Below are 22,267 nucleotides of genomic sequence, written 5' to 3'. Positions count from 1 at the left end.
GGTGCCGACGGTAGCCGCTAGCTGTTTTATTCAATATTTTGGATTTGACCGGTGTAAACGCTTGGATCATTTTAAAAAAGTTACACAACAAAAAAATTTGAGACGAAAGTTTATTTACACTTTATCTGAACAGTTAAGAGATGCAAATATTACTCACCAAAAATCCTTAGTTGCTGCCAACAGTAATACCACATAGCTACCAACAGTAATACACAACTATCAACTCGTTTGAGATGTCAGATAAAAACAAACTGCAAACGTAATCTAGCATCAAGAGTATGTGCAAATTGTAAGAAACCTGTTTGTAGAAAGTGCTTGTTAAATATATGCAAACATTGCAAATAACCTTAATTATTTAGCTAATTGTTATGTATAATTCTTGCACGTTTTCTATAAGGTGGATCAATTGATCCACCTTAGGGTTATTAGGTATAAATATTTATAGCCGCATCTCTGAATGTGTTTTTAATGTAGTTTTTTTGCTTTTTAGTAAATCTAAATAATAAAAGTCATAAAATATCATTTTATCAACATCAAAATTTTAGCTTCAGCAAAGTATCAAAGTCGTGTTTGGATCAATTGATCCACCTTGGGGCTTCTAGTGTTAAGAAATTATACAAAAAACTGGTAAAAAATATGGTATAATTTTCTTTTCTCGAGTGTAAACAATTATTCTCGAGTGTAAACAAAATGTGGTATAATTTTCTTTTCTCGAGTGTAAACAATTATTTTCTATTTCTACATTAATGATCAATCAGCACCACATAAAACTAATTATTGTTTTGTGAAAAACCGTTTTGCTCTTTGTTACAAAAAAATTTATAAAATCATAAGTTTTGGGTTTGATCTTTCTGTTAATCCATTATTATCTTTAAGCCTACTGTGCTATCTAGAAACGTCTATTCAAATATTTCACACGCATTTATGTTAACGAATATAACAGCTATTGGTTGCAAATGCGGTAATTTTTATTTTTTATTTTTTTGTTAAAACATAGACATCAGTTCATTTGTCACAAAATTTTCAATTTATTGTATATACAAATAAGTTTATTCTTTTTTACTCAAACAAACTTATTACACAGGATAATCTTTAAAAATAAATTTTATAAAAATTATAGAAAGTATATAAACAAAGAATATATATGGTCTTGAAAATTATGAAATCGCTTGAAACTGCAAATAAATTCGCGTAACTCGGGTTAAAATTTAAAGCGTTCATTGTAATGAAGCGGCGGTTTTAAATATTAACGAATTATTTTATGGCAAAGTAAAGGTGAGGTTTTACTTAATAAATATAAAAGCATTACTTTATCATTTTTATATATAATAAATTGTTAGAAAGGTTTTGGCCACGTGATAATTTTATTCCGCTAAAACGAACATATACATTTTATTAACAATATTTTAAGCCCTATTCTGTATTTTATCTTTCTTACCAAACGTAAAAAAATAAACGAAGTTGTAATTTAATTACAAAAATGTAAAAATAAAGTTTATAAAATGTTGGAAGGTTGATTTACTAACACTTAAAAAGTATTAAAAATTGTTAAAGCTGCTTTTTAAAAAAAAATTTATCTATAGGAAAGAGGGGGTATAAGCGAACAGCTGAGCGGAAATGCAAAAAAAGACAACTGTTATACGAAATGAATCATATTTGTTGCATATCATTTAGTTTAGTTAATCAGTCAAAAACTCTCAAAAGCAATTTTTATAAATCTTTTGATAAAATCAGAGTTTATGGCGAAAACGAAACTTTGCTTTCATGGCTAGCTAAACAATAACAGTCGTTTTCTCTAACACCTCTGGTTCTCTTTTTTTTCTTTGGTTTATAATCAGTATCAAATTGATTAATATTCTTCATTTCCTTTAGACTCCTATCACCATCCAATAAACTCAAATCGTGAATAACACGTCTTAAAATATATTTAAACGCACAAAGACGTTTATTAGACATGCTAAACATGTCTTGTGTTTACCAGGCAGTTTTTACTTTTTGTTTTTTTTTTACTTTTCTTCTGCATTTTTCCTTTAAAAATTCTTTCATTGGAGGACTAGTAAAAATGGTAAAATGTTTTTTTTCTCAATCATGGTCTGGTTTCCTTTTGAAGAAAATTATAGTGGCATATTTGAAGCAATTTTAAATGATTTGATCGAAATGGTGCCAGTTCAGTGGTTAATGTCCTACTGTGTCAAAAATAAATTATTGAATTTTATAGAATCTAAAGTAGAAATAACAGCTGCTTGAGATCCGTTGGCTTTTTTATTATTGATTATGTGATTAAATGCTTGTGTAAACAATTCAACAGTTTTGTATTGAGTAACTTTCGCTCTGTATTTGCAGCCATAAAAATGTCACAGTCAAGGTCGGCGCGAGTAGGTGTTACGTGGGGCAGCGCTATTACAATTTTTGCTGGCTATTAAAAAAAAGGTTCTTGTTTTTTAAAGTTTGCCGACTAGCAGGTCTAAAAGGCCTACATTTGTCAACTGACTCGACTTAAAGGGTCAAATTTGCCATCTAAATGAATGCAAAATTTACTGAAGAGGGTGGGTGGGGGAAGAGGGGGGGGAGGAGTAAGATATCTCACCCTACCCTAACACACTCCTTATTTTCACCGGCCTTGGTCATATTCTTTTTTTGTATGCTGATTTAAGTAGACAAAATTATGTTAAATCTGACGGCTCTGAATCGCGTGATTGAATGGATAACAACTCAATGTCTCTTTGACGACAGAACTGATAGCAATCAAGTTTAATATGATTCTCATGGTTATCAAGTATTAATAATATCGGCTCGTCTTTGGTTGGTTTAGTAAATGAGATAAAGTAATTAAGCCAGTCAACAACTAAATTTTCGTTGATCTAAGCTGAGTAACTGGCACTTATATCATCATTGCTTCTCGGGAACAATTTATTATTTGTGCGTTTTTTTATACGCAAAAAATGTATGAATATACTCTACGGAAGCACGTAAACGTTTTTGCTAAACTTTTTTTCACTATTAGCAACTGTAACAAACATTATTCAAACTATTTGTAAATTAATATTATTAAAAATATCTTATATATGTAAAACATGTTGAATCTAGTCTTGCAACAAACTACTTCTTGTTCCGTTACAGTTATTTTTTCGGGGGCTTCTTCAAGAATTATTTGTTTTTTTTCAAAGAATCTCATAATAGAATCAATATTTATGAAAATCAGAATTTGATAAATATTAGTAAAACTCGATGGCGGTCTAAAAATAATGCGGTTTTTAAGGACGACAGAAAGCAATTTGTACATGTGCAAATTGTATTTGACCTTTATGAAATTTCTTTTACTAATGATTTTTCAAACAGAGTAAGAAGTACAGCTCAAGATTTACTAGGTCGACTTACCCGTTATGAAATAGTATTAACAGCAATGATGTTTTTGCAAATATTTAAGTTTACAACTGCTCTATCTGATTACCTACAAACATCTGGTCTAGATTATAATTCAGCATGGAGAAAAATTGATGGAACAAAAAGTCTTTAAAAGAAAACCAAAGAGAATTTTTACCAGGCAGCGCAGGAGCAAAAATATTTATTAAATTTGTATCCAGTTTAATTTGGGAAAATGAGTCAGACATTGATATAGAATTAGAGCTTTCTGAAAAGAAAAGAAAAACTATTCCAAAACGTTATGGAGAAAATTCAAGTACTAACCAAAACATAGAAGATGGAGATTTGTAAAATCAAAACATTTAACATAGTTATGGATAGATATTGCTTACTTAGAAGGTAGATTTTTGGGCAGTAAAGAACTTTATTGTGATCTTGAACTATTTGATCCACGAATGTTTGAAGAAATTGCAAAAAATGGGATTCAATCTGAAGCTATTCATAATATTTGTGAACTTTTACCTAATATTGATAAACTGGGAGAACAATTATTATCGTTTGTTAAATTCTGGCCTCAAATATTCAAAACTGATATTAAAGATGTATCATATACATCTCTAATATAAGTTTTGGATATTTATATACCAAAACCAAAGCAATTTGCAAGAAAATTCAGACTGAAGATTTTGAATACTCTAAGGAAAATGATTATAATAAGAGTACAAGAAAAAAAAGTCTATTATTGTCTATTATGCATTACAAATGTTATTTATGAATTCAAAATGTATTCTTTAGAGTATAATAAATTATTTGAAGAATACAATTTCCTTTTAACTATTCCTCTTACTCAAGTAACGCATGAACTATCGTTTTTGAAATTTAAAATTGTAAAAACACGTTTAAGAAGTTGCCTTTCACACAGGAGAATTTGGAATCATTGTTTTTGATGAACTGTGAAAAAGAATTGTTGGCAGACATTACACCGGATCAAGTCATTGACTTACTGTATGAAAAAAGTACGGAAATGTTAAGAATGTATAGAACTGAAATTAAAATGTTGATTTGGTTTATTACATAGGTCCATGTTAATTGTATAGTTTTTTCGAATATATAATAGATAACGTGGCTATAATTATAGATATTCATGGAACCCATTGCTATTATTAAGTATATTGTATATAGTAAGTGGGCCCTAATTATACCCAGTTTCCCGGTAGGGAAAATGGATATAATCACGCACATATGTGTGTGTATATATATATATATATATATATATATATATATATATATATATATATATATATATATATATAGGTATTTTAAAAAAGTAGCACTCTTATTTATTACATATTTATTACATAATTGCAATTAGAAATTCTATAGAATTCCATAAAATTTCTGAGAAAGAGTTTCTGTTAATTTCTATAAAAATTCCTATGGAACTATTTTTCTACTTTTTTTTCTATAGAAAAAAAAGTTTTATGGCAATTTCTATAGAAAGTAATAGAGATTCTATAGAAATTCTATAGATTTCTATAGAATTTCTATAGGCCATATGTTTCAAAAGTTTATGGAAATTCTGTAAAACTTTTTTTCCTGGGAGACCATCTTAAATTCAGAAAAAAAAACTTTAAATCGAATATTTGCGTGTGACATTTAACATTAGATATTCATGTATTTGCGCATTGACGCAACAATCATCATAAAAAGTGTTCCCTTCATCATTACTAGTTTGTTCATTTATCCAACTTTTCGCACTGTCGTACCTTTTTAAGCTGTTTTTGTCTTTACATACATGCAAGCTTCATGTATGTAAAGACATGTGGCTTTGTTATTTGTTTGACAATCATGCAAATTTTTTTAAGCAATTTTGCAATGTTTTTTGAAAAAGCTTTTGTAGTTTTGACTTAGACTTTTTGAACTTATTTTGTATTTTTCTGACTTTTGATTTTGAATATTAAATGTGCAGTTTTTGCTTGGTTTTTGAAAATTTGTTAAGAACTTTAGAAATCCAAGGAAATAAAATCTCTTTGATTTTTACTAATAAAAGAAAAATTTCTAAAAAATTTTATAATTTTTTTTCTTAAAATTTTAATTCTCAAGTTTTAAAAACCGTTTAATAGATGATGTTTGTATTTTAATTTAAATTTATACGGTTTCAGATTACATTAAATTGATATTGATGTAATGCGTATTTTGTTTAGAATTCTCACTTAGGAAAAAAATTATTAGAAAATGGTTAAAGACATCAAAAATTCTTAAATTCTTCTATGAAATATTGCAATTAATAGCAACAATGAGCGGAAAATTTAGTGGGTTGATTGTTTTTTGATATCGTTTCCATTACATATAAACTGTTAAAAAATGTTTAACATAAAATTATTTTGGTAAATGGACAAAAGCAACTAATATATCGTCTATATCTCTCAATGATATATTATATAAACTAGATGTCTAACTTTGATCCAAAAAGTGAAGCCCCCTTTGCCCTTTTTACCAATGGCGGATTAAATTTGTAAACAAGTATTACTTAATTTTTTTATCTTAAATGAAGTAAATATATTTTAAATGTAAATACTATTTATGTAAAAGTGTTAGGAGGAAATTAGAATACTTGTAAAATAAAAATTTATGATTCATAAATTTATTTTTGATTACAAAGGGATTAAAGTCTTAAATAGAAGAATAAAACGACAGACGCTTCTGAAGCATTTATATGAATTATAATATTTTTTAATAAACATAGGCTCATAAAAAAACTTTTATAAGTAATAAAGGAAGAAGTTGAGATCTCCTATTGAATAACTTTTCTTTAGGTTAGTTATTTTCAAAATCTCCTTTGATATAATATTTAAAAAGTTATAGTTCTTTCATATGGCTATCCATCAACAGATTATTAGCAGATTTTTTAATTTCTTGATATATTAGGTAAATTTCTTAGTTGATACAGATTTAAGCACCTATATATTTTCGGCTATAAATAAAGTTTCGAATATAAACTAAAGAAAATATATTGCATAAAATTTTTTAGTTTGCAATAATATAAAAATGTTTGAAAGGAATAGTATTTTCAAATAGATACCTGCTGAGTAATTATCTCAATTTTTTGAGTTAAACTTGGAGGTGTTTTGTAATGCTATAAGTTTGACCTAGCCAATATTTTAAAGTTCAAACATTATTGTCAAGGCTAGATCTTCATTTTTTTATTGCCTAAGATAATAACTTTTTACAAAAACAGTTTACGCCAATTTAACAAAAATTCTAAACATATTTGTCCGTTGACCCCCTTTTAAAAAAGTTATTTTTTGAAATTAAAATGAAGTTACACTAATTAATTTCATTTTAATTTCTCTTTTTGGTTTACTACTTCTGAACACCATAGATTTTTAGTGTAGCTAAAATATTATTTACCTTTTATTATTTACAACGAAAAAAAAGGTGGTAAAATTATAAGAGTAATTTTTCTAATTGCTTTAATTTTTTAAAACATCCTCATTTAACATCATTATAAACATATAAAAGTTTTGAGTTTGTATCATGCCTCAAAGATAACCATCTTGAATACAAAACATGTCGACCGCAAACGTGTACTTTCTCGCGGTAGTTGCTCTCCAACTTTAAGTCAATATAAGATCTTCTCCGCTTTCACTTTTATAAATTATATCGTTTTACATTAAAGATGAGTTTAAGATTTTAAATAGCATTTTAAGTCGTTTCGTTTGTTTAGTTGTTTTTATATTTTTATATTTGCCACAGTTTAACTGATAATCTATATCTTTGTGGTTATGTTATTTTAGGGGGTGTATTTAGCGTATTTAACTGTTGGTTTGCTTGTACTTGTGTTGGTTCAATTTTTCTGTTTGTTTTTTTTTCTACAATTTCCGATTCTACAATATTGCCCTCTTCCTCTTATTTAGATATAATATATTATAAAGGTTGATCATGAATTTCAGTGTGTGATTATTTAAAAATTTAAATTCACTTTTCACATCTTTAATTTTTTTTTATTCTTAGCAAGATAACAGAAAGTATTTGAAGAAACTGATTTGTTACTGAAAGTTTTAGGGCTTTAGGATATATTTTTTTCGAAACCTGCTAACTCATTTAGCTCAAACATTAAAAAATGTATGGTAAAAGTAAAGTTTGTAAGCGATGTAACAACATTTGCGTTAAAGAAAGAATTTCAACAATCACAATAAACAATGTTATCCAACAGAAAAAGAAAAAAGTGGAAAAGAAGTGGAAGTTTTACATACTGTGTACCTTAATGCTGGTCTGTAAAACATAAAGTTTTATCTTTTTATGCATTTCCTTACAATACTATAAACCTTAGAGAAATATAGCTGCACAAACTAAAAAGAAGCGACCAGTGAGGGATTGAGGCTTAGCGTCGTAGGGAGGAGGGGGAGGGGAGGGGGAGGGCAGAGAATGAGTAGGGGGGCCACAGGGTTGGGGGTGGCATATTAACTCCTATAAACATTTTTTTTGAAAATCACACTTGTGATAAATAGGGGAGAGTTTCTTTAACTGGAACACTAAAGGAGTAAATATTTATTAACCAAAGATGGCTTAACTATAAAAACATTGATAGTTCGATAAAAACAAACATACAACCCCACTATACTTTTAACCATAATTTAACTTAATTGATTAAGTTAAATGATGGTTAAATAAATTGATTAAGTTTATATTTAATACAGATGTTTTTCTATAATTTTAAAAACAATTTATTCAGATAATAATAATATATAATACCATCAAACCATTAATTTCTAAAAAGGATGTTTTTTATATGAAAATTTTTTTTCCAAAATACTGTTTTAATTTGTTAAAAAAGAATTATAAACTTAAAAATTTAATAACATTTTATAGTTTTTAATGGAAAAAAGAAAATAGTAACAGCCTTCAAAGTTCTTAACTAGTTTAAGAAGCAGCATTTAAAAAATTCTTAACCAGTAGTAAATTATTCAAGGGACTCTCATAACTTACATGTTTAAAATAATACTTTTATAAAACAGCCATTAATCTAGCTAGATTAACCACCGTATTATGTATTTACATAGCAAGGTAAATACAAATACCGGATTCAAATTCTTAAGGTTATATGACAAAAATTTAAGGAAATATAAGTAAGTTAAATAAAGTACATTAAATATCAACTACATCAAACTTTGATGCAGTTAATATTTATGTGTGTAGCTTTGATGATCAAAGCTACATCAAACCATCAATTTCACACTACCAACTTCTAAAGTGTTTACATATATACGAAAACATTGATACTAGCGGTACGGCAACTTAAACTGTATTATAATTGAACCCGTCATTTCGAAAAGGACATAAGTCCAAAACTTTTAACAATTAGTTTATAAGTTTGAATTAAAAATTTCTGTATGATTTGTGTTTTTTCTATAAAAAATAAAAAATACATAAGTTAGATATGTTCTTTATTTATCTACTTCTATGTTTAGTTTCTTTAGCAACCCAGACATTATTTTAATAAAAATCATATTTTTGTTGATTTTGAAAAGTTTTAGTAAATGGACTTGTGCCTTTTTCGAAATGACAGGTTCAATTTTCATTACTTAATTTTAAAATTTAGGCGCGTTTTTTTAGAAACATGAAACTTGACAAATAAGAGTGGAAAAACTTAGTTAGATTGCAATCTATAAATTTATATTCCTTTCTATAATAAAATAAAGTAATGTTTTGAAAAAAAATTTATTTTAGGTTAAAACTTTTTTATCATAGAAATATAAAGAAATTGTTCCTTCAGAACATCCCTCTTCTTTTAATCAGTGCCGTAGCATAGGAGGCAGAGCACTCCCTCAAACCTGTCCTTACGGCCCCAAAATTTTAAAAACCTTTGATTATTAGGTACTACTAAAAAAAAAAGATCCCTCAATCTTAGTAAAGGGCCCTCTAAAATTAGAAAAAGGGTCCTTAATTTTGCTGCCTTCCACCTTACCCCTTTCCGGATTAAGGAAGCCGTGAGAGCAGCCATGTATTTGCTCTGCTTTTAGTAAATTTCTTCAATTAAAACATTCCAACGTCTTCAGGTAATTATTTTAAAAATAATATAGACTTAAAGCGTCTTCAGGTAATTATTTTTAAATGCGTCATTTGTTTTTCCCACTGTTAGAACCCGACTCATTTAGCAACACTTAATCTTAGCTTCCAAAATCGGCTAAGAATAAAAAATAAATAATCTAGAAAATAAATAGTTATTCTACGAATAATATTACACATAGGCGACGGGGGGCCATGGTGGCTCAAAATGTGCGTGTGTGTGTGTGTGGGGGGGGGGGGCATGGGCATTTTTTTGCCTACCTTGGCTGAAAATACGCACCATGTAATGCTGAGTTGGCTCAAATTTTTGTTTTCTCCCTCTTTTTTTAAGGGCCCTTAAACACAGCCGGGTCCCGAGACAATATACCACTGACCTCCCCACCCTCCTCTCTACGGCCATGGGCATGGGAGCCATGTTGTTTACTTACACCAGTAAGTATAGTATAATTAAAAATAATAATAATAATCAAAAATATATATTTAAAAAAATAATAATTGGAATGAAAAAGTTGATACCAAAAACAAGATATATTAAAAAAAAAATATATTGTTTATAAAGCTCATAATACATAACACTGCCAGAATATTCCAGCGTGGTATTATTTGTTATTGTTATTGGCGGTTAGTTATTATAAGTCTGCAAAAATTTTATGATTGTAGTAAAGGGTTGAAGAATAAAAGAAACTATTTCATAACTATGGCTATAAGACTTTAATGGCTTTAATTTGCAAAATGACGTTCCAAATTACAATCATTTTGAGCAAATTGAAAAGGTTTGAAAACTTTTAAAATTAAAGGTTTAAAATATATTAAATGAAAGCGTAGTAGATCAAGTGAACTAAATATTTAAAAGTATGGCATCATTTTTCTTACCAAAACTACAGATAACCATTGTAAATTAGATACTGTTTTGAAATGGAAAAAAGAATTTAATTTAAAGTATGAAATCAAAATAAATAATGTTGTAAGATTACGCTGTTTGCTTTGCAAGCAATATGAATCTCGTATTAAAAACATTAAAAATTTTCTATTTCGTGGATTTGCCCTGGAACTCCGTCAATTAAAAAAGACAGCGTAAGAAGCCATTGCAACAGTAAACAACATAAGGAAGCTCATCTTATCGATTATCGGAGTAAATCGGTGCGGAAGGTTTTAAAGAATACATAAATAAAAACACTGATATTAAAAAAAGGCTGCGACAAATGGGTGAAAAAGATCGTGACTCGCCTAAAAAGAAATTCAATGCAGTTCACTACTTGGCAAAAAAAGAACGTCCATTTTCCGATTTCTCTGATTTGTTAAAGCTAATTAAAAAAAACGGCATTGATCTTGGTAATAGTTACTCAACCAATCGAGCTACTGGTATTTTTACAGGTTACATTGGTAAAATTGTTAGAGGTTCTTTCAGAGAGGATTTTATAAAGTCAAGATATTCAATTTTAAGTGATGGCAGATATTGCTACACTCGAACAGGTATTAGTATATGTGTTGTGTTTCTTTGAGGGCAGTCCATGCGTTAAACTTTTGTTGGTTGAAACTTTTATCAGAAGCTTGAGAAAAATCCGTTCCTAAACCAGCAAAATCATACGGTACTCGTTGGCTGGATCATAAGTGGAATGCGATGAAAATAGTTGTAGATAATTATGATGCATATATTTCTCATATAAAGTCTCTTAGCCAATCAGATTCTAAGCCGTCGAAAAAAGCCGAATTAAAGGGGTTTTTAAAAGTTTGGAAAAATACATCTCTTATAATATATTTATCTGTTTATCTAGATGTTCTAGCACAGTTGAGAAACTTGAGCGTTGGCTTTCAGCAAGATTTATATGATCCTGTAAAAGCTGTCCGCAGGGTGCAGCAATTCAATTGGACAATGGAAAAACTTGGTTATCTTAAATAGTTTTTTAGGCAATATTTCAACAGAGCAAACTATTTTAACAAACCACAAAATTTAGTTGAAAGTATAGTCAAAAAAGATGGCAATTTTATATACCAAAACATTCTTTTAGAAAATTTTAATAAAACTAATGCATCGGTGCATTAACACATTTTTACTGATATAATGATTAGTTTAAAAACTAGTATGCATTTACGTTTCAAAGATATTAAGGTATCTCCTTTATTCTGTAACTTAACTTTTCTTTTGGACATTTCTTTTTGGCCAATGAACCCTGTGATTATATTTGGTGATAAGGAAATAGCAGGAGTGGTTCCACATTTTAAAGACCTCCTAAAAAATGGAGTGTGTGAAACTGATAAATTTTTATTGAGTGGATTGTTTTAAAAAGTTATATATTTCCAATGTTAAAAGATGTGTTAGACGTATTTGAGTTGCTTTTAATTTGCCCATTTACAAACGCTAACTTAGAACATATGTTTTCCCCCATTAATAGAGTAAAATTGGATTGGAGAAACAAACTATCACGTAATCGTCTTGAATCTCTTTTACAAATAGGCCAAGAAGGAAGCAGCATCAAGAAATTCGACCCAATCCCTGCTTTGGATGCATGGTATAAAGATAAAATAAGAAGACTATCTGCTGCTCCTCATCGCTATCTGGAAAAAGAAAAAAAATCTGCCGATGCAAATTGTATCAACCTTTCTCTATTTCCAATATCAGATTTAAAAGAGAAAGTGATAACTCCGATGTATAAACTTATTATGCTATATTTTTTTTAATAAAATTCTTATTGACTTATTATTAGTTTATTATTAAGTTATGTTTTATGTTTAAAACTGTCATCAAAATGAACTTTAAAGTCGTAAAAACATAAAAGTCATTAAAAATAAAATATATGCGCATATGGGTTGGCAAAGTAGTAATTGTTATTTTTTATATTTTGAGAATTTTAAACCGCAATATTTTTTTTAATCTCATGTGTTTTTTATTCATATTAAATTACATAAATAAATAATAATATAAATAATTGTTAAATAATCTGTTACTCATAATTACTAACTATTTTATAATATATTTATCTAAACACAGTATTTTTTTAAATTACATATTTTAGTTTATAAACATAATTATAAACATAACTAAAAAATAATCAAAATAAGTCCGAAAATTTAATTGAATCTAGAAAAATTACAAAACTTCAGAAACGTTTACATGTATGAACTTCTAAAATTTTCAATTTGTAAAACTATTTCGAATGGTTCGAAAAAAATGCACAAAAATGGTTTTCAAGAAAAACAAAATTTGAAGACCAGAAACTTTTACGGAATTTTTAATTTGCGATCACTTAATTCGCCCCATGTTATTTAAAGTGGTTAAAACCATTAAGTTTAAATACTTTATGCTCATTAGGTGACTTTATTGTTTTTAATTCTGTTACAAATAAAGTCAGGTGCTTAATTTGTGGTCTTTTTATTAAATTTTTCTACTGCAGTAACAATATATTTTAAATTTAGAAACAGCTAACATAATTTGTATGAAAAATAGTTCTATTTGACATAAGAATTAGGATGGTACTACTTTGAGATTGATGAACCTGAACCCCATTGACATGCAAAATCAAAGAATTTTATGATAAAAATTATGTTCCTGGCCGCCGTTGCAAAAAAAAGATTTGACCAACATAAAAATGAATGGTTTGATGGAAAGACTTGCATTTGGTCATTTGTAAAGCAAGAGCCTGCGAAGAGAAATTATTTGAATCAAAGTAAAGGAACACTATAGTGTTCCCTTACTTCGATTCTTACTGTTAATTACAACTCTAATTGTTGTAGATAAGTTTGAGTATTGCAACATGCTTTTAAATAATGTTTTACCAACTATACACTCAAAATGGCTTGGAAATCATATTTAAAGGACTAAAACTGTTTTTATACAACAGTACAATGCAAAGCCTCATATAGCAATTGATGATTCCAAATTTATAATGAACGCGTTTCAGGATGAGATAAATATTCGTTTAATTTACCAGCCATCAAACAGTCCAGATGTGAATATCCTAGATTTAGGATATTTTAGAGCACTACAAAATTAATACTTAAGTAACAGCCGCCCCAATGTTGACGAGATAATCAACATTGTACATGAAACGTTTGACAAAAACTTAATAAAGTTTTCTTATTGCTTTAACCTCATATTGGAAAGAATCAACCAAGAAAACTTACCAATTTCTCTTTTTGTCAAACAAAGTATTCTAAGAAAACTCCTTAAATTTTTAAAGCTGTTAATAATCTGAATTTTTGGTTGATTATTATATTTTCATATATGAGCACGAGTAGATAAATAAATATACAAAAATAAGATAGAAGGATAGCCTAGTTTTCGTTTATTGTGGTATATAGTTTTGCGTTTGAGTGTATTTTCACATACACAGAGGCCAGGGTGTGACATTTTAGGTGGGGGGGGGGGGGAGTTTTGGCAAAGCATTAAAAAACCTAAATTAGTAAATAATATACTAAAAAGAACCTACTTAGCTAAAAAAGAAGAAGTAAAACACTTTGAAAAAAAGTTGGGGAGGGGGACATGGTTCCCTGGGTTCCCGTCACCGTAGCTCATAATACAAGTTTTCAAATAATTTTTTATTTTCTCAAAAAAATCATTTTATTAAAAATATTTGATTTTTATCTCATAAAAATTAGTAATAAAATCAAATTGGAATAGTATTTTGGACGTCTGTGCCTGCTTTCATAGCCATATCTCTCAGCAAGCTCACTTTTGATTAAAATTAATGTCAATCCAACAAGGCATTGTTTTGTCATTGTTGATTACATATAGTTTTGATAACTTTTATTCTACTGAATATCATCATAAGCAGTTGTAAAATAAAGAGTCAACTCAATTTTGGAGAGTAGGGTAGAGCGGAGCTAGTTGAGCAATTTTTACTAAATCTAACAGATCTCATGAACGGTGTGTCGGATTTACTTAATTCAGCGGGGTAAGTTGAGCAATAGTGTGTGGTAAGTTAAAAAACCAACATATAAATGAATATGTATAGCGTGTGTATAGTTTGTACACACATACAGTTAGTGAAAAACATAAACTTTTTAACTTATGCACTTTAATGACGTAAGTAAAAAAAGAAAAAAATTAAATAGTAAGAAAGCGTCATAAAATATAAAAATATAATTTTATTCAACTATCTTGAACTTTGAAGCCTGATTTAAAAATTACTTATTTTTAAATATATATATATATATATATATATATATATATATATATATATATATATATATATATATATATATATATATATATATATATATATATATATATATATACATATATATATATATATATATAAATAATGTACCGCTCTATTATTTCTCCTCAAAGTTGTTTCTTTGTGTTCGATAGTTCAGTTTTATTTATTTTTTTCAAAGCTGCTCAACTTACCCCTACTAGATAAGGTGACGCATTAGTTAGACTTAAGAAAAAACAGTTAATTTTAATTAATAGTACGATAAATTAGTAAACTATTAACACTTAAGTGATTGCAGATAAAAATTTTTATAAGCATTCAAAAGAAAAATAGCAATTTTTTTTTTACTTTTTGGTCCAAAATAGAAAAAGTGCAGTGTATCTTATCCAATAGCTTTTCAGCAATCTATTGTTGCATATTGTGTTAACATTCTAATTCCCTAACATTCATCCATTAGATGTTTTGTCATGTGATGCGTAGTTTTTGAGATATTTTAACTGCCCAACTTGCTCCTATGCTCAACTAGCCCCGCTCTACCCTAAATAATATTTAAAGTTAGTTAATTTTTATTTTTTTATATCGTGCTTTTTCAACGACTAATAATAAATTTCTAGATTAGAATTGAATTAATGTCTAGATAAAATTTAGTAGTACTTTTACCGGATTTACAAAAAGGTGTTTTATATCTCTATATATAGAATAAAGCAATTTATTTTTAAAGCAAACAAAAATACTACACAAAATAAAATCTACAACACATAATAAAATCCTGGAGAAATATAATAAGTTCCTTGCCAAAAAAAAGTTCTTTAAGAACGTAACAAACCTATAGATATATGGGAAAGCAAAAAATAAAAGATCAACTAAGCAGTGGAGATTGTCTAAAACTTTGATTACCTAGTATCGAGGTACTCTCGAGTCCTTAATAAAAGGAAGGAGTCGTTTATTAGAATTTAGAAAATTTTCCCACCCACCCCAAGCTTATTAGCCCTCCCCCTCCTCCTCATTTATTAATTTTTACTTGATGTCAGCAAAAACTTTATATCTCAAAACTAAAAAAAATCAGTAAAAATTGGCCTTAAAAATTAGAAAATAATTAAAAATTACCGACCTAGTAATATAGAAAGACTATCTCAATTTGTCGAAAATGAGTTTTTTTTTATTTCTAACCAAAGTTTGGTGAAGAAACTATTTTTTTTTTTAGTTTGTTGATATAAGTTTTATACTTTGGTGACAAAAGTATAAAGCTTATATCAGCATATTAAATCCGATTGAAACTATTATAAAACAGCTGTTAGAAAATACGCATTTGACCTTTTTTATTAGATATGGTCTAGAATTATCCCTCCCCCTTTTATTCCTACCGCCCCCCTTCCTTCCCCTTGTATTAAGGACTCGAGAGAATTCAAAAAACGATTACTTTACGTAGATCATAATACTTGATATTTGGAACAGTTGTTAAAAACATTTCCCAGTCAACTTTTAAGAGAGTAATTCATTGTGATTACAGCTTACAAAGGTTACAAACTGCGTTTCAACTACGTTTCAACTACGTTTAACAATTTTCCTTTTTCTACGCAAAAGCGCCATTTTGACCTGCCGCTGGAATAATTATACAACAAAGACTGTACTACAATTTTAAACAATTTTCAGCTTCGTTTTTCCTCCATTCTGTAATACCTCCTTGGTTTTAATAACTTAACGTTTAATATGAGGAATACTTTTTAGAGGCCTTTTCTCTAAATGCTCAGTTTCAACTGTTTCTTTGGTTAATTATTTCCTAACTAACAAACCACGTCCCTGGTAGAATCGCGCTCAACTTGTTTCTCCGCACAGCGGCCTTGTTTTTCGAGGTTTGTATTTCGCAGTAATAGAGTTGAGAGAGGGTTGTAACCAAAAAAGTAGCCCCCTCAACTGTAGTGGCTATCTCGGCTTTGGGGAGGTGAATAATTAAAAAAAAAAAAAACTAATCGATATATATTCGAAATTTTATACTTTTTACATAAACCACTTTGTATAGATCTAACATTATTATGCAGGATTATACTATGAAAATAATAAAACTTTCGCTGAAAAGATGAATAACGTAATAAATATAATGTTTTCGAAAAGAAAAACTATTGATGGCTATACAAAATTTTACTTTAAGTTTCTACTTAACAAGATTAGAATTGTTTTATGCAACACAATAGACTAATTATAAAAATATTACGTCTTCCTTAACTTAAAGCATGATTCAAACAACTTATGATTATATTGTGTGCTTGTTCAATAATGTGTTGGTATATAGAGAAAAATATATTTAAAATAAAGATTTTTAATATCACGCCGTGGTTTTAGATGAAATCCGTGAACCTATCCCCTGCTTATTGAAGCGTGGGGAGCTTACACAACTCAATTTTCTATCATGTACTAGGCTAAATACATATAATACGAGTTTGTATAAATATTATTAAACATTAAAAGTTTCACAACTTTGATCATATACATGCTAGAATACTATTATTTAGAAATGATATGATGACATCAACTATTCTTTTGCTCATAGATAAATATTTCTAATTAATACGAAAGTATGTAAATGATCAAAAAAAATTTTTTGATGTTTATTAAAATGCAGACAAATTTATATTCTATGTTTCGCAGCCTGGTAGGTGATGGAGAATGGAGTTGTGATGAGCGCCCCACGCTTTTATGTGCAGTGAATAGCTTCACGAATTTCACCTGAAGTCATAAAAAATTTTTATTTTCTTCTTTTAAGCGTGCTTATAAAAAACTTTCTTTATGTAAATAAAAGCGTTTCCTTTTTAAAAAAAAATTTTTTAGAAGTATTTTATTATCTACTTTTTAGTTTCTGATACTTTCCAAACATGTTTAGTTTCGATAACAAGACAATCTTTTCATTTCATATGTTAAAATTCATATGGTAAAATTATTATGTATTTATAACATAAATACAATCAATTTACTTTTAAAATCCTAATTTCACATTATTTAAACACTTTTAGCATATAAAACTGATTAAAGGTTGTATTTCATTGAAACTAAACATGTTTGGAAAATATCAGAATGATTGGAATTGTAGATGTGGTCGAAAAATCGTTTACAAGATTTGACGCATACAACATGCAAACAGTGTGAGTTGAATAAAAGAGTGTAAAAAGTCCTTTTGTTTTGAAATGTTAAAACTTATATATTTTTTTGTTTCATATAAAAAATAGTTAAAACACAGTCATACAAGTGAGAATAAAACAAGAACACACTCCACATTTTTTAGCAAATAGTATACCTCATAGAGGTTTATAAGTTTAAAATTATAGTTATTTTAAACGCTTTTATTTCATAGAAAAGTAATTTCTTTTAAAGTTTTCTTAATTTTGGAGAATATTATACACCAACTAATATGCAGTTTTGTATATTGTTATTTAACGTTATTTTGTATATAATTGTATACTATATTTAATAATGTATACTAAATTTATTGTATACTATATATTTTTTACTATTATTTATTATAGATCAAAATATTATTTTTTTTTTATTATAAATAATAATATTACATTAACCATTTAACAATTAATATGTGAGCTTTTTTCACATTATTTGCTATTGATTTAAATGAAATTCTTTTTAAAGCTATATTTATTGAATGTAAAGTTGATAATATTATATTGTTTTTCAGTTCGTTTTGAAATGATTTGTTATACATATAGTGCAAATTACAAGAGTGCATATTTTAAATAATATTTGGCATCTACATGTAAAGAAAGAAAACATGGAGAAAGCGTGCTCAAATACCAATGAGTTTGAAATTAAAAACGGTAGAGTCATTGATTTAAGCAAAATATCATTAACACCTTCCAAAATGCAAAATCTATTGAAAGATGTAGAACAAAACAAACGTTTAAACCATATTATTTGGGGAGATAATACACCAACTGATCCTTTTAGTGTGGAGTTACAGCAAAAAATTGAAGAGAAAATTATTCAAAATAACAAAAACTATTTAAAGCATCCAAATGACTTTATTCATGCATTGTTGAGCTCATACGTTTATCAAAACTCTGTGCCGGGAGAAAAAGTAGAATTTAAATCAGATCATAAAATTAAATACAATCAGTACTTAACAAATTGGAAAGTTCAAAAAGTATACAATAAACCTGAAGCTGGAAAATACTATGCCGCCAGTTTTACTAACGAGTCAGAATACCAGATAGTGCTTGCTCATAGAGGAACTACAGCAACTATTGAAGATATAATCAAACCTGATTCCCCTTTAAGAACTGATATTATTGGGGTATTGGGCAAAGAAAATGTTGCTCAGTTGGTACAAGATTACGTTGTTACTAAAGAGGTTGTAGCATACGCTAAAGAAAATGGATATCAACTATCAATCACCGGCCACTCTCTTGGAGCTTGGTTAGCTGAGTTCAGTGTTTATTTTTGTGCGGCTGATTTTCTTTATTCAGCTAAAGCTGTTACTTTTGATAGCCCTGGATCAATAGATATTGAACGTTTTTTTACTAATGTTGTTAATCTAGACACTGAAAAAAATCTTGCAAACCTATATATAGTGACTTACCTATCTTCTCCTAATTTTGTTAATACCTGTAATCAGCATTTAGGTACATTGTATAGGTTGTTTCCAAAAGTAAAAATACCTGAACTACTTGTAAAAGTTTTTGGCTTGATTAATGTATTCAAAAAAGTAGATATAGAACCAATAAGTTCAATATTCAGTCACAGTCTTGATCCCATAATTGAAACTTTTAATCCGGTAACCGGTAAACCAGAAGAATATCAACAAATAAAAAACTGGCCTGTTATCAAGTATACTCCTAAAAAACCAACAGGTTTAAATGTGGTCACTCAGTGTTTTTCTAGTGCTATTACAGACAATTTCAGTAAGGAAGAACTTGATGTAAAAGATAAATTGAATAAAAAATTTTTTCCTCGCACTCTTGTCAGCATATTAGATTTATTGGGTGATATTTTAACTGGAAGGATTGACCAAAGTCAACAAATAGAATGTTGGAAATATCTAAAGCAAATTCCTGAAGGCGAACTCCCCGAGTCTCATATCACAAACCCTGAACATGAATTCGGTTTGAAAAATAATGGCCGATATGAAGTCGATAAGGTAAACCTATTCAAAGATAGAATTGATAAACCATCCTTATGCTACTTGAAGGCATTAGCAAACAAACGAGAAGATTATTTGTGCAAAAATTCGCTAATCAATAAGCAACTAAATGTTATTCGTAAACAATATGTAATTAAGTCTGACCGTGATGAGACTAACCCAAATAAAATTATAGAAAGTAACGGAGATGAGGAGTTGACAGTAGAACAGTTAAACAACTGGCTATCATCTTTAGTTGATGTAGATTGTGAGTTGAAGTTTATTTTAAATAATGAGAATCAAGGTCAAAAATTTTCTGATGCTGTTACACAGAGCTATCAAAAGTTATCTAATTATGCTAACATTTTATCTCCAGATCTTGTATCAAAGTCATCAGCTAATCAAAACAAAGATGATACATTTGAAAAAGTTAAAGAAGTAATTGATGATTTTAAAAATCTTGGTGCAAGAGACACAATAAAACATGATTTCATTGCTAACAAAATCACAAGTGATAAAGTTAACAATTGTATTCGCACAATGCATTCTTTGTCAAATCATTATATGTATAAGCGTCACGATGGTAAAACAGCTCGTGACTTGTTACAATCATGCAAAGACATTGCTGAGAATTGTATTCCTTATAAAGAAGGATCAGAGCTGTACTTTAATAATCTTGAACCACAAGCAATATACGAGATACTTCCAAAACGTGACAATCAACCCGCAGAGATAGCAATTCTTTATACAAAAATAATTTACCATTTAGGCAGAACTTACATATATCAAAAACCAGGTTCAAGAGAAGATGCTAAAAAGTATTTTAAGTTAGCCAAATATTTAGGGAAAAAGTTCGATCTTTTAGAAGGACACTTGAGTGTTCGAAGTGGACTTGGAATAATAAAAGAAGACGCAATTGATGCTTCTATTAAAGCGGGCAGTTTTAGTGTAGCTCAGGCTAAAAGCAAGTACTTAAAAGCCATAGAGTTGTATAAAGAGCTTAAGTCTAATGAAAAACCATTGCATGATAATCCTCTCGCACCCCAGCAAAAAAAAGTAGTGCCAAAGGATGATCCTTATAACAATATTGAATGTAATGAACAAATTGTAAAATACTACGGCAAACTTGTTTCAATTACACCAAACCCAGAAGAAAAAGTTCAATATACAAAAGAAATTATAGAATGCACAAAGTGTTTATTTGATAAACTACAAGAAGTGCAAAATAAAAAAAGTGCCTCTGTATTTAATACATTGGGCGATGCTTTACTTAAACTAAATGATGCTAATGTAGAACCGAGTGAGCTAATGAAGCTAATGCAGCTTGTAGGAAAAAAATTAGTAAATGAAAGTAAAGAAAAAACAGGTGAAATAAAAAGCAATTTAGAAACTATTTATTTACTATTTGCTGATGCAAATAAAAAAAGCTCAAACTATGATTTCACCAAAGCAGATAGTGCAAACGGAATGATGAAGGTACGCAGTAGACAAATTGCTTTCTCACCTAAAAAAAGAGATTTGATGTTAAAAGAAATAAATCAGCTAAAAAATGAAAGAGATAACGTAAATAAAAACATTAATAGAGAAATAGATTATGGTGACATTCCACTAGTCGATAAATCCTAAACTCTTTCAATTACTGAAATACAGGAAAATTATGATTTTGAAAGTTAATTTGAATGTACTAATGCTCCTAAAAAAAGTTGTGATATTCAGTAATAAATGCAGAACAAAACAAAACATAATAATTTACAATTCCAAATTAATAGTTTATTCTTTACAACTTTTATTAACTTTTTTGAAGTAATGTAAACAAACCATAACACTTGAATTAATTTTTGCAATTTAAATCTCTATTATTATGATAAAGTGTTTCTTTTTAAACTTTTAATATAATATAATATAAACCTTTAATATAATATAATATAATATAAAGTGTATTTTAAATCTTTAATATAATATAAAGTGTGATTATTAAATACAATAATTGATTTTATCGAATATACATTTTTAATACATTTCATTAGTGCAAGTAAGCTTAAGTGCGAAGAACTTCAAAAATCTTATTTAGTGCAAATCTCTTATAAAACGCTGCTCAAATTTGCTAGTACTAGTGTTAGTCGTAAATCTAAAAGTAAGTCTTAAAAGTTCTATTGGTTTTCAACAAGTTCGTTCGGTTTTTTTCAAAGAGGATTATTTAAAGGATTTGTTTGTTGTTGAGCAAAGTGTTTGTATTCTTTAGACAGTGTCTTTTCTGCTCTACAGAACTGTGTTATTTGTTTTTTCGAATGTTTTTAGTTTTTTCTATTTTCCACCCTTAGAAATGCCCAGGTGGCAAATATCAGCATTTTTGACAAAAACTTTTCTTCGCTTTTCATCGTGGTCAAAAATGAACTGCAATTACAAGACGATCCTCAATCATCTTCACTCCATGGAATTTGCCGAAAAGCTCCTTGCCTGGGTGCTTCACAAGCTTAACGAATTCAACAAAGTCTTCAAATCGCTGCTCAACACCTTGCGCGCCATCGAGCAACACGCGGCCATAAATAGTGCTTTT

The 22,267-nt window shown here is 28.5% G+C and overlaps 1 protein-coding gene across 1 annotated transcript; it reads left to right on the top strand.

Moving 5' to 3' along the window:
- Nucleotides 1-1,127: 1,127 nt before the first annotated feature.
- Nucleotides 1,128-21,579, top strand: LOC105845042 (uncharacterized). Its single transcript, XM_065815209.1, has 2 exons — nt 1,128-1,275; nt 18,271-21,579. The coding sequence occupies exon 2, from the start codon at nt 18,364-18,366 to the stop codon at nt 21,334-21,336; it is 2,973 nt and encodes a 990-aa protein (XP_065671281.1). The 5' UTR covers nt 1,128-1,275; nt 18,271-18,363; the 3' UTR covers nt 21,337-21,579.
- Nucleotides 21,580-22,267: the final 688 nt, after the last annotated feature.

Source organism: Hydra vulgaris, chromosome 13 (assembly GCF_038396675.1).
Source record: "Hydra vulgaris chromosome 13, alternate assembly HydraT2T_AEP".
NCBI classification, from domain to species: Eukaryota; Metazoa; Cnidaria; class Hydrozoa; order Anthoathecata; family Hydridae; genus Hydra; species Hydra vulgaris.
This window is presented reverse-complemented; position numbering and strand designations above follow the sequence as displayed.